General features: G+C 37.3%; 1 protein-coding gene across 10 annotated transcripts in view; it reads left to right on the top strand.

The window, feature by feature from the left end:
- The window catches only part of AHI1 (Abelson helper integration site 1), a 231,387-nt gene that overhangs the window by 152,297 nt on the left and 66,018 nt on the right, over positions 1-13,072 (top strand). The window contains exon 24 of one of the 10 annotated variants that reach the window (XM_004468529.5): positions 93-1,713. The exons of the other annotated variants lie outside the window; for them this stretch is intronic. Within the exon in view, the coding sequence (XP_004468586.2) occupies positions 93-185 (93 nt within the window). The 3' untranslated portion in view covers positions 186-1,713. Of the gene's footprint in view, positions 1-92; positions 1,714-13,072 lie in introns of those variants that run through there. 10 annotated transcript variants of the gene reach the window in all.

The raw sequence follows: 13,072 nt of genomic DNA, 5'->3' as shown, positions 1-13,072 counted from the left end.
TCCTCCTGGAGCTACAGAGCTAGTGCACCTTCTTTATTCTTTAGCTGTTTTTATTTCTTCCTTCTATACATGTTTGTTTCCTGGTCTGGCAGATCCCTGAGGACACAGCAGAGACTCCGGCATGGGTTTCAACCTTCTTCACAGCAGTGGCGTCTGGCCTCACACCAGCATCTACCAGAACATAAAGACCCAGAGCACTTTTTTAATCGTTGGGTTTCTCTTTCCTCTTGTGTTGTTTAATCTGGAAGATCCCCAAAGGTACCAGAACAGGTGTTTGCTGTGGTTTCTCTCAGAAACAGCATCTTTTGACCATACACCAACAACTACAGGGACATAAAAGCCAATGTGCCTTTGGCTTTTTATCCTTTTTTCTTTTTGGTTGCTGGGTTGTTTTTGTTTTTGTTTTTCTGTTTCATAATTTTGAATTTGGTGAATCCCTGAGGGATGAGCAGGGCTCTGACCTAAGTTTCACTCTCAAACGAATAACTCTGACTTCCTGCCAGCATATAAAAGAAACTTGGAGAAGCAGTGCACTTCATTATTCTCTTTTGTATGTGTGTGTATTTTGTCTGTTTGGTGAGTACCTTTTTTCCTTCCCCTCTCTCTTTTTTTTTTCCTTTTGCTTTTTCTTGTTCTTAATCTGGCAGATTGAAGAGTGGGACAGTAGATTTCCAAAGTGACCACAACACTTAGAATTTCCTGTTCTCAACAAAAATTGTAAATCACATAAGGAAAGTATATCCCAGTCACAGAAGGAAAAAAAAAACAAATGAAACTCAGCCTATTCAAGAGGGAGCACAGTCTCTGGGCTTAATAATAAACATCTTAGAGCAACTCTCATAAATAGGACCAATGAACTAAAGGAAAATATGTACAAAGAACTAAAGAAAATCAGGTAAGCAATATATGAACAAAACGAGAATTTCAGTAATGAGACAATTTTAAAAGGAGAACCACCTGGAAATTATGGAACTCAAAAGTACAATAACTGAACTGAAAAATTCAGTAGAGAAGTTCAAGAGCAGATTGGAGGAGGCAGAAGAAAGGATCAACAAACTTGAAGACAAAAGTATTGAAATTTCTGGGTCAAGAAACAGAAAGAAAAAAAGGAGAAAAATAACAGAGCCTGAGGACTGTATGGGACACCATCAAGCATGCCAATATGTATATTGTAGCAGTACCAGAAGGAGAAAAGAGCAATGAAGGAATATGTACATATATATGTTTGTGTGTGTATAAAGAAATAATGGCAGAAAACTTCCCACATCTGACAAAAGATAACATATATACAAACCTAAGATGCTGAATGAATGCCAAACAGAATAAATCCAAACAGGTCCAAGACACACTGAAAAAACTGTCCAATGCCAAGGACAAAGGCAGAGTATTAAAACATCAAGAAAGGAGCAACATGTCACATACAAAAAATCCTTAATAAATTGATTAACATCTGAATTCTCAGGAGAAGTCATGTAGGCCAAAGACAGTGGAAGGACATGTTTAAAGTGCTCAAAGAAAGAAAAAAAAGTATTGTCCAAGAATAATATACCCAGCAAAGTTCTTCAAAAATGAGGGAGAAATTAAGACATTTCTGGAAATACAGAAATGCAGAGAGTTCATTAGCACTAGATCTGCCTTACAGGAAATGTAAAAGGGAATTTTCCATGTTAAAAGGAGGGGACATTAGTATTTTGATAGTGAAGAAAAAATAAAGACCTCTGGTATAAGTAACAATATGGGTAAATAAAAATGCCAGTATTCATGTTTCGTTTATAATGCTCTTTTACTTCTTAGAATGCTTAAAATTCAAATGCATAAAAACAAACATAAATCTTTGTTATTGGGCACACTGCGACTTGTGGCAAGAACAACATAAAATGGAGGGATGGAAGGATATAACTACTGTGTATGTTAGGCTATTGAAGTCAAGTTGGAATCAGTGTGATCTGAATATAATCCCTATGGTAACCACCGAAGAGAGGATCTAAAAAACTCTGTACAAAAGGAAAGATTAAGTGATGTAAAATGGCTTTTTATAAAAGATCACCTAAACAAAAAGGAAGGCAGTAATGGAGAAGATGGGAGACAAAAATGGTATAAAGCTTACAAAAAATAATTAGCAAATTGGCAGGTATAAATCTTGCCTAATAACTAATTTCCTTAAATGTAAATGGATTAACTCTCCAATCAAAAGGCAAAGATTGGCTAAATGGATAAAGAGATATGACTCAATTATATGCTGTTTACAAGAGACCCATCTTAGATCTGTAGATAAAAATAGGTTGAAAGTGAATTTGAAAAATATTTCATATAAATAGTAATCAAAAGAGAGCAGGGGTTACTTTAAATATCAGAGAAAATAGACTTTAAGTAAAAAACTGTTGCAAGAGACAAAAAAAGAACAGTATACCTGGACAAAATGATCAGTTCAATACAGTTTAACAATTATAAACATATGTGCACCTAATAACAAAACACCAAAACATATGAAGCAAGCATTGTTATAATTGAAGGGAGAAATAGACAGTTCTCTAGTTGGAGATTTCAGTATATCTCTCTCAACACTGGGTGAAACACCTAGAAAGAAACTCAATAAGAAATAGAGGGCCTGTTCAACACTGTAAACTGACTAGATCTCACCAACATATATGAAATACTTCACCCAATAACAGTGGAATACACATTCCTTTCAAGTGCGCATGAATCATTCTCTAGGATAGGTTATATGTTAGGGTACAAGAAAGGTCTAAATAAATTTTTAAATGTTGAAATCATTAAAAGTAACCTCCGTAATGACTGTTCTGGCTTCCTGGCTGCTGAAACAAATACCATACAGTAGGTAGGCTTAAACAATAGGAATTTATTATCTCATGGTTTTGAGGCTAGGTGAAGTCCAAAATTGCGGCATCAGCGATGCTGCTTTCTCCCTTGAAGACTATAGCATTCTAAGGCCAGCTGCTGGCAATGTTTGGTCCTTCACTTTTCTTTCACATGCCAAAGCATGTGGTAGTATCATCTCCTTTCTCTTCCAGGTTCCACTGATTTCTAGCCTCTGGCTATTCCTCATGATTATTCATTCATTCATATTCATATTCATTTTCTCTATATATTTTTTTTTATTCTTCTTCTTCTTATAAAGGACTCCAGTAATCCAGATTGAAGCCCAACCTGATTTCAGTTAGTCCACACCTTAACTAAAGTAACATCTTCAAGAAATCCTATTTATAATATGCCCATACCCAGAGGACCAGGGGTTGAGACCTGAGCATGCCTTTTGTGGACAGAATGATTCAATCCCCAAAAGACAACATTGGAGTGATGCTAGAAATCAGTAACAGAAGGAAAATTGAAAAGTTTACAAATATGTAGAAAATAAGCAATACACTCAACCAATGGGTTAATGGAGAAATTACAAAAATAAAAAATACTTAGAGACAAATTAAAACTAAAACACAGTATATCAGGAATGGGACACTACCCTGATTCTAGAAGAAATAGAAGACCTCAATAGACCAGATAAAGTAAAGAGATTGAGTCAATCATCAAACACCTCCCAAACAAGGAAAAACCCAGAGCCAGATAGTTTCACAGATGAATTTTACCAGTCACTCCAAGAAGAATTAATGTTAATTCTGCTCAATTCCTAAATTCATTCTATGAGGCCAATATCACCATAATACCAAAGCCAGATAATGATACTATAAGAAAAATTACAGACCGATATCTTTTATGAATATAGATGTAAAAATTCTCAACAAAATATTTGCAAATTGAATCTTTCAGCACATTGAAAGAATTACACATGGTGATCAAGTGAGTTTTAGCCCAGGTATGCAAGGGTGATTCAACATAAGAAAATCAATTAAAATAATATACCACATTATCAGAATGGAGGGGTGGGGATAGGGAAGGGAAGTTAAGCTTTAAAATGTACAGGGTTCCTGTGTGGAATGATTGGAATGTTTGGTAATGGATGGTGGTGATGGTAGCACCATATTGTGAACACAATTAACTGTGCTGAAATATGTATCTGAGTATGATTAAAGAAATGTTAGATTGTATGTATGGTAACAGAATAATAAGCCATGTAATTACACAACACAAACAGTGAACCCTAAGTTAAACCATGGACTTTAATAGTACAATTATATAATTCTGTTATCATCAGTTGTAACAAATGTTCCACACCAATGCAAGTTGTTGGTGGGGTGGTGTTTGGGAATCCTGTATTGTGTGTGTGATTATTCTGTAAACCCACAATTTCTCTTATAAGGAAAATAAAATTAAGGGTACAAAAGGTTTGTATACTGAAAACTATAAAACACTACTGAAATAAATTAAAGAAGACCTAAGTAAATGACAAGGTATCTCATGTTCATGGATTGGAAGAGTTAACATTGTTAATATGTCAATCTTAACCAAAGCAACATACAAATTCTGTGCAATTTCTATTAAAATTCCAGCAGTCTTTTATTCAGAAATGGAAAACTGATCCTCAATTTATATAGAATTTTAAAGGCCTAAATAGCCAAAACAACCTTGAAAAATACAAACAAGGTTGGAAGACTCTTGCTTCCTGAATTCAAATTACATTACAAAGTAGCAGTAATCAAAACAGTATGTACTGGCACAAAGACAGGTCAGTGGAACAGAATTAAAAGCCCAAAAATAAACCATGCATTTTTGGGGGGTAGGGATACTAAGTACATGCTGTGGAGGAAGAATAGTCTCTTCAACAAATGGTGTTGGAATAACTGGATATACACATGCAGAGGAATGAAGTTAGATCCCTACCACCTACTATATAAAAAATCAATACAAAATGGACCTAGCACATAAATATAAGAGCTACAAGTATAAAAGTCTTAGAAGATAGTGTAGGGGTAAACCTTTATGATTGAGCATTGGTGATGGATTCTTAGATAAGACACCAAAAGTACGAGCAACCAAAAACAATAGATTAATTTCATCAAAATAAAAAACTTTTGTTCATCAAAAGAAATCATCATGAAAGTCAAAAAACAGTCTACCAAATGGGAGAAAATAGTTCAAACCATGTATCAGATAAGGGTTAAATATCCAAAATATATAAAGAACAACACAACAACAAAAAGACAACTCAGTTAAAAAATAGACAAAGGTATTGAATAGAATTTTTCTGACAAAGATATACAAATAACCAATAAATACATGAAAAAAATGCTCAACATAATTAGCTATTAGGGAAATGCAAATTAAAACCACAATGAGATGCCACTTCACATCCACAAAGATAGTTTTATTTTTAAAAATGGAAAACAATGAGCTTTGGAGAGGATGCAGAGAAATTGGATGTATTGTTAGTGGGAATACGAAATGGTTCAGCCACTATGGAAGGCAATATGGCATTTGCTACAAAAGTTAACTATTAGAATTACCATTTGACCTTGCAAACACATTTCTAGATATATATCCAAAGAGAATGACAAAGGTCACAAACAGATACTCATATACCAATGTTTATAGCAGTATTATTCCCTAATGTTTATAGCAATATCATTCACAATAGCTAAAAGCTGGAAATAACCCAAGTGTGTGTCAACAAATGAATGGGTAAAATGTACATACATACAGTGAAATATTCAGCCAAAAGAAAAAATGTAGTTACAAGACATGCTGCACATGGAAGAACCTTGAAAACCTGATGCTCAGTGAAATAAGCAAAACATAAGGACAAATCATACATGACATCACTTGTAAGAAATGGCTAAAAATAGCAGATTCACAAAGATTGAAAGCAGATTAGAGGTTACAAAGGGGAAGGAGAGGAGTGTTTATTAAATATCCCAAAGCAAGTAAAACACTATTTCCAGAACCAAATTGCTTGGCTTCTAGACTTGATGCTGCTACTTTTGCTCTGTGACATTAAGCAAGTTTATTGACTTCTTTGTGATTTTTCTTCTGTAAAATGGAAATAATAAGGCCTACCTTAAGAATGGCTGAGATGCAATAGAAGTGCAGGTAAAGCACAGAGAACAATGCCTGGCACAGATTCAGCACTGTTAAAAGTGAGCTCTTATTAGCTCCATGCCTCCTCTTGGAATTCTCTCCCTCTCCTCTTTTCCTGCCCCTTCTTCCCTTAGGAAATTTCTGCTCATATTTCCAGTTAAAGTATTACAACATCTATGAAGCCATGTCTTGATTATTCTCAAGAATGCAGCCCCATGCCCACCTCCCCATTCCCATCTCTGGTTCTGGAAGACACTTCTCCCCTACATCACCCAGTATCGGTTCATATTTTTCCAGTATTGGAATTCCATACTGTATTGTAATTTTGGTTTTAAAAAAAACAAACATCCCACTGTGGGATGCTGGAAGACAGAAGCTGGGTCTCATTCATCTTTGTAATCCTTGCACCTGGTGCATTGCACCCCACTTGATATTGAATATTATCAAATGACGAGTAATAACCAAATGTTAAGGACAAGAAGAGTCCCCAAGCCTGAGAAGTAAAAGTTAGGTCAAGAATCAAAGGGAGGGCACAGGGGACTCAGGTCAGTGACACGAGGCACAAGGGACTGATGAATGTTGCCTCCACAGTCTGCTTGTGTCTCTCTTTTCCTTTTATTTTGTTTTACGTATTTATTTCACCAGTGCATATTGTGGTTCTTGTGTGGAGTCAGTGCAGATGTCCACGAACACCAGGGCAACAGTTATAAACTGGACAACATTGACAACCCATATGTCTGATCATCCTGCTTATAAGTTCCGCAGGTCATGACAGCCAGAGTGATCTTTTAAAATATCCAGTCACTTGGGGTTAGCCTCCTGCTTAGTGCTCTCCAGTAGCTTCTCCTTAAGTTTAGAATAAAACCCATACCCTTTCCCAAGGACCTGTAAGGCAGTGCATGCTCTGGCCTCTGCCTTCCCCTCTAGCTTACCCCTGTGATACTCTCCACGCTGGTTTTCTTTCCCTTTATTGGGCATAGCCACACGTTCTCCCACTCACTCATAGGCCTTTGAACATGACCTCTGCCTGGAATATAGACACTTGTTTTGCATAACCGGCTTTTTCATTAGATCTCAGTAAATGTCAGCTCTTCCAAGGACCTTCTTCACCGCTCTTTCTGAAGTGGGTGCTCTCCTGTTAGTCTGAATTGTCGCACTTTGTTTGTTTCTTTCGGCGTGCTTATGCCAATTCAAAATTTTTAATTCATTTTCTTGTTTATTGCCTATCTTCCTCAATAGAGTGTAAGTTCAATGAAAGCAGGGCCATGTCTGTTTTACTACTGCTTATAAACATTCAGTAGACGCCCCTTAAATGAATAAGCGAATATATACTGAAACTAGAAAAATGAACAAGAGTGGAGGGCCAGCCTGGACTTGAGGCATGTCTGTATTTAAAGGTGGAAAGAAGAGTCCCCACAGAAGACAGCTAAGGAGAGAAGGGAGGCAGAGACAGGAATGGAGTAGAGCCTTCACAGCCAAGAGGAGTATGGAGGCAAGGGCATTTGCAAGCTTTCCGATGTTGCCAGAGAGGCATAGGAGAATGGGAGCAGGACTGAGAAAGGAAACTAGATGGTCAGGAGGTTTGATGACTGGAAGCAGTTCAGTAAGCCCATCATGAGAGGAAAATGGAAAATAGCACAGCAATTAGCTTCATCTTGTGTATGTGTTGCTGACTTATTTCAGAAAAGAAAGCTGCATTTGCCAAAAGGCCCGCCATAAGATACACCTACTGGAATGTGTAGCGAATGTTTCTTTTTCCGTGATTTTGCTGATCTTCAAAAGTAAAAAATTAAGTTTTGGTAGTTATGCAGTGGTTTTACATTCAAAATAGACATTTCTTGTCAAATAGTAGGAGCAATTCAGTAACATGAATGGCACAGGAGAAAGATGCTAACTGGGTTTTAGCATTTGACAGAGTACTAGGTCCCTTATCAAAGGACTTACTTTTCTGGTTGTATAATGAAGTTAGGGCTAATGTTCTGTGAATCCTTTTCAGCTATTTTTACTGATCCAGACAAAGGCAAAAAAAAAACAGAGCAAATCTCTGGTAGTCATCCCTTGAAAGTCAACTTACTTCTCTTATCCTTTGAAGAATATATATATATATATATATATATATATATATATATATGTTATATATATATGTAACTTCCATTTATAATACATCTGTCCATTATGTCCACCTAGTCAAGTAACTAATGCCCTTCCTCCCTACTGTTGCTGGGAATTTCATACTGTTTAATGACTGAGCTTAGGTTAGTTATCTTCAGTAGATCAAAAACTAAGTCCCTTCACTGTTGGGCCAGATCTCCTCATGTTCCTGAGCCAGGTGCTTGGAGAAAGAATGCCAAATGGTGGGATGTGGTGTCCAGCTTCTGTGTCACCTGGCTAACAGAGGGGCATAAGAGAGGAACCACAGCTCAATGGGAAAGAGGGAGGGCTAGTCAGGCTGCTGAATATCCCACTGAGATCACCTTTGCTGTGCCATTCAAACCCTTTCACTATTTCCAAACACATGAAAAACTTTCAGTTACTTAGACCAGGAGAACTGAATAACCCAATCAAAACCCTGAATCAAGGACAATTCAAAAGTACATAAATAAAAATAAAAAATTCATAAATATTTTAACACTTAAGTACATCTATCTAAGCATAGAAAACCAAAAGAAATGGTAACTTTCCATTTTAGAGTACCACTGCATAGAAGAGATGTAGCTCAGTGGTGAGTGTCTACTTCACATTTGCAAGGTACTGCATTCAATCCCTGGTACCTCCTAAAAGAAAAAAGGGGAAAAATAAAAAAAAGAGTCCCACTGAGGTGCTTTCTTGATTAAGCCAGTGAGATACCTAAAAGTATGAAGACATGGTTCCAGAGGCCCTTTTGCCAAGTTGTCTTGGCCATTTTTCCTGAGAGCAACAAAAAGAACGAGTGCTCCAAGTGAGTCTGCTCCCTGGGGAATTTAAACAGGGAACACAGGCACTCAAAGGCCGTAGATGGGAGGTATAGTGCGCCTTGCCCTAGCATTGGCAGAGCCTCCCAATCTGCCATGTGAGGACTGCCTGTTCTGTATCACTGATCAGCTTGGGTGCAGTTACTAAACAGATGAATGATGGCAGTATAAATGCAGAAGAATATTTTCTGCGTGTTAGAAGTGTTAAAGCAGTTGGAGGCAAGCTTTCTCACAATCAAATGGAAAAATTGAGCAATTTTAATAAAAAGGTGGAGAACCTTTTCTTAGGGCAAGCTGTGCTGATTTAGTGTCTTCAGGAACTGCTGGGACAGAGGAAAAAGCTGTAAAGACTTTCCTACTAATTTCAAAAAGGTGGGGTTTTTTTGTTATGTTTGATTGATGAAGAAGTCTAAAACCTGGATTGGTTGTTAATCTTGAGAAACTGGTCTCTGTGGGATGTGAACTCTTGCAGAGACCCACATTTCTAAGGCTACTGAACGTGCTGGGATGTAAGGCTGCATAGGAGCTGGATGCCAACCATATGCCAGGTCCAAATGCCAGCAAGAATCTAATACCATACTCATATTTTCATCAGGATTGTTATTGCATGTATCTTTGCAGTATTTACAAAGTTCCATAGGTTTTAAGTAGTCTGCACCAACTCTAGTTTTCCTTTAAGTCCTGTTATTTTCATATACAATTTTATAGACTGCAAGGCCTTATCACAGAAACTTCTTTTTCCAATTCTGGAATTATTTATTGTTTATCTCCCCATGTAAAATTTCTGCTCAATTAAGAGAGGGAGGGGCAGCAGACTTGGCGCAGTGGTTAGGGCGTCCTTCTACCACATGGGAGGTCCGCGGTTCAAACCCCGGGCCTCCTTGACCCACATGGAGCTGGCCCATGTGCAGTGCTGATGCACGCAAGGAGTGCCATGCCACGCAGGGGTGTCCCCCGCATAGGGGAGCCCCATGCGCAAGGAGTGCGCCCCGTAAGGAGAGCCACCCAGCGCAAAAGAAAGTGCAGCCTGCCCAGAAATGGCGCCGCACACACGGAGAGCTGACACAACAAGATGACGCAACAAAAAGAAACAGATTCCCGTGCCGCTGACAACAACAGAAGTGGACAAAGACGCAGCAATTGAAACAGAACAGACAACCGGAGTAGGGGGGAAGGGGAGAAAAATAAATAAATAAATAAATCTTAAAAAAAAAAAAGAGAGGGATTTTGCATGGCCTTTTCATCACTATAATCTGAGCCCTCACAAAACATTGCACATAATATTGCTATTGGTCTATTACTGATGCTCATAATGACAATGAATCACCAGGATTAAGTTAATCATGACCATATTAAGTTAATATTTAACATTATTGATTATAATGAACATTCATAATATAATAATCAAAGCTCATGTGTGTTGAATGCTTACTATTACCAGTATGTGATTTTGATATCTATATATCTATTTTATTTTAATCTGCATATCTGTGTTGGGTAGGTATTGTTTCCATTTTGTAAAGTGAGGCACTGAACAGTGACGAGGCTTGCCTAGCCTTGCACAGCCAGTAACATTGAGCCAGGAGATACTATTCCTTTTTAATTAATATATTACCCCAAAGCTTCTAGAGTTCTTGAGATTTCCATCAAGACTTTTCCAAAGCCTAGATTATCTGCTAATGATGGAATATGGTGATAAAAATATTGAGACATGTCTAGTCTCAAGACGTATCTGGACCCTTAGTTTATAAATAATAAAGTATATAAATAATAAAAGATGTGTTGCTGGTCAGCTAAAGAATGAGCCCCTTGCTTGTGAGTACAGTCTTTCCTGGAAAACACAAACTAGCTCTACCTTAATAGCTCTGTTTTCATTCATTGCTCAAGTTTCATGCTTTGCTACAAAAAATTAGTATCTTGGTTTTACTCTGCTTCTAGATCATTGTAGAACAAATCTATTTCCTCTTATATAAATATAGCTCTTTAGATGTTTGAGGGCATCTATTTATTTCATCTTGATCTTCTCTTTGTTAAGCTAAATCTGTTTTCTTCAACTTTTCTTAATCTCTATTGATTCCATTCCAGTTAAAGTTCCTCTGCTAAGTGGCATCTAGAACTAGACTTAGTGTTCCAGTTGTGATATGAAAATCATAGTGGTATGTTGGTTTCTCTCATCTGCATACTGTGTTTGATGTGAACCAGACCTACCCTAACTCCTTCATGTTTTAAAGAGATGCTCTCAAAACATTGTTCCATTATTAAATATATCTGTGCCCCAGTATCCTCATCTCTAGCATGGAGATGATAATAGTATCTGTCTCATTAGTGCAGAGTCTAGTATGCAGTAAGTGACTCAGCTATTAGCTGGTCCTGTTTAACCCCAAATGCAAAGCCTACCTTTATCCTTGCTGAATTTTGTCAGTTTGTTTTGACCCACTATTCAGACTATCAAAATTCATTTGAATCTGAATTTTTCATCTGTGAATAATAGCTCACTCCCAAAATCTAAAACATTGACAAGTTTCATGATGCCTCTAATAAATTTCCTATATCCAAAATATTAGAAAAACTGAGCAGCGCACAGAATCAAAATGGCAATAGTTTCTTTACCTGATGTCAAGTTAGGTTTTTATTTTTTAAGTTCTTTTGTTTGGGGGTTATTATTACTCAATAGCAATTTCAGTATTATATCATATTGTGCTTTAGCAAAGCATTTACTGCATGTATTATAAATAACGTTTGACAATTACTTGAGGTTTTCCTTTTCCTATCAGTATAAAATTGGATCATGTTAAGGAAGCATTCATCTAGTCCACAGCAGAAACCAGAATTCTGTCATGCCATAGAACAGAGGAAACAATAATTTGGGAAGTTTGGAAAAGAAAACAAATTTAACACCCATATTATGGGATGTGGTTTTCCATTTTGAAAGAAATTTAATCAGAATTATCTAACTAGCACCCTGTTTTTCTTGCCTAAATGGGCTTTACCATCTGCCACTACTAATGTTCCATTGATTCTTTTTTCTGCCCAATAAGCATACATGTGTTCACCAAATCTCTCTTCCTGTGATGCCTGTTATCCTGCCTTCATCTCGGTATCCCCAACAGGGAGATCACAGCAACAGAGTCACTAACACAGACACCCCTTGGTGTAACCACATAATTGGGTCACAGGTTAATTTGATGCATAAAGACTAAGAGAGATAAATCCCTAGAGGAAATGAAACTTCATGTTCTATGTTTTTAATGAAACTTCATAAATTTTCCTGTCACCGTATCTCTCCCTGGTGATATCTTATGGCAATGTGGGTGGATTTCTCTGAGGTGTTTTTGGATTCAGAACTTACCTTACAAACCTGGAGCTAAATTTTTGTTTTCAGAAACGGGGTTGAGTTAGTAGATCTATATTTGGTTTGGAAATTTTGGTCACCATTACAACTGTGGGTATTCTACAAAACTGTTCTACTGAAAAAATACCTTTCTTTTATGACAACTCAAAGAACTTTAGGAGTTGAATAATATTAATTGTACCTAACACTTATTGAGCACTTTCTATGTGCCAGGTACTGAGGTTTCTCTCATTTGATTCTCATATTAATTCTATTATTTCTATTATTACAATCGCCATTTGCCAGTGGGAGAAACTGAGTCACAAGAAGGTTTTTAAGGGTCTTCTAGAAACATTTAAATTAATGTGCTAGTGCTTTGTGCTAGATGAGCCAAATATTACAGTAACTCTAAAAACAGAATACGTTTATGTGAGTAAATCATTAAACTCTAATGTCACTCACGCAAAAAGCAGATTTTGTAGAAATTAGGAGGAGCTCAGGTAATGTTAATAACAGTGAACACTCATAAAACAATTTTTGGTTCTCCAAGCCCTGCTCTGCCCTGCGCAGTGTCTCATCTGCTCTGCCTGCTATCATTGACGAGCCCTGTGGTGGGATCAGGTGGGAGGGGTAGTGATGAAGGCTGCGCACAGCAGGGCGTAATGGGAAGGCTGATCAGACGGTGGCTAAGAAGGGTCATGAAGGCCTGGACATGAGGAGACAGCCAAATGCAGAGTCATCCCACCTAGTAAATCTACCGTGGAAGCCGGTTTCTAACATTTTTCTTGGAAAACAGCTCATC

Source organism: Dasypus novemcinctus, chromosome 11 (genome assembly GCF_030445035.2).
Source record: "Dasypus novemcinctus isolate mDasNov1 chromosome 11, mDasNov1.1.hap2, whole genome shotgun sequence".
NCBI classification, from domain to species: domain Eukaryota; kingdom Metazoa; phylum Chordata; class Mammalia; order Cingulata; family Dasypodidae; genus Dasypus; species Dasypus novemcinctus.
The sequence above is the reverse complement of the archived record's forward strand: the minus strand, read 5'-3'. Positions and strand labels throughout refer to the sequence as shown.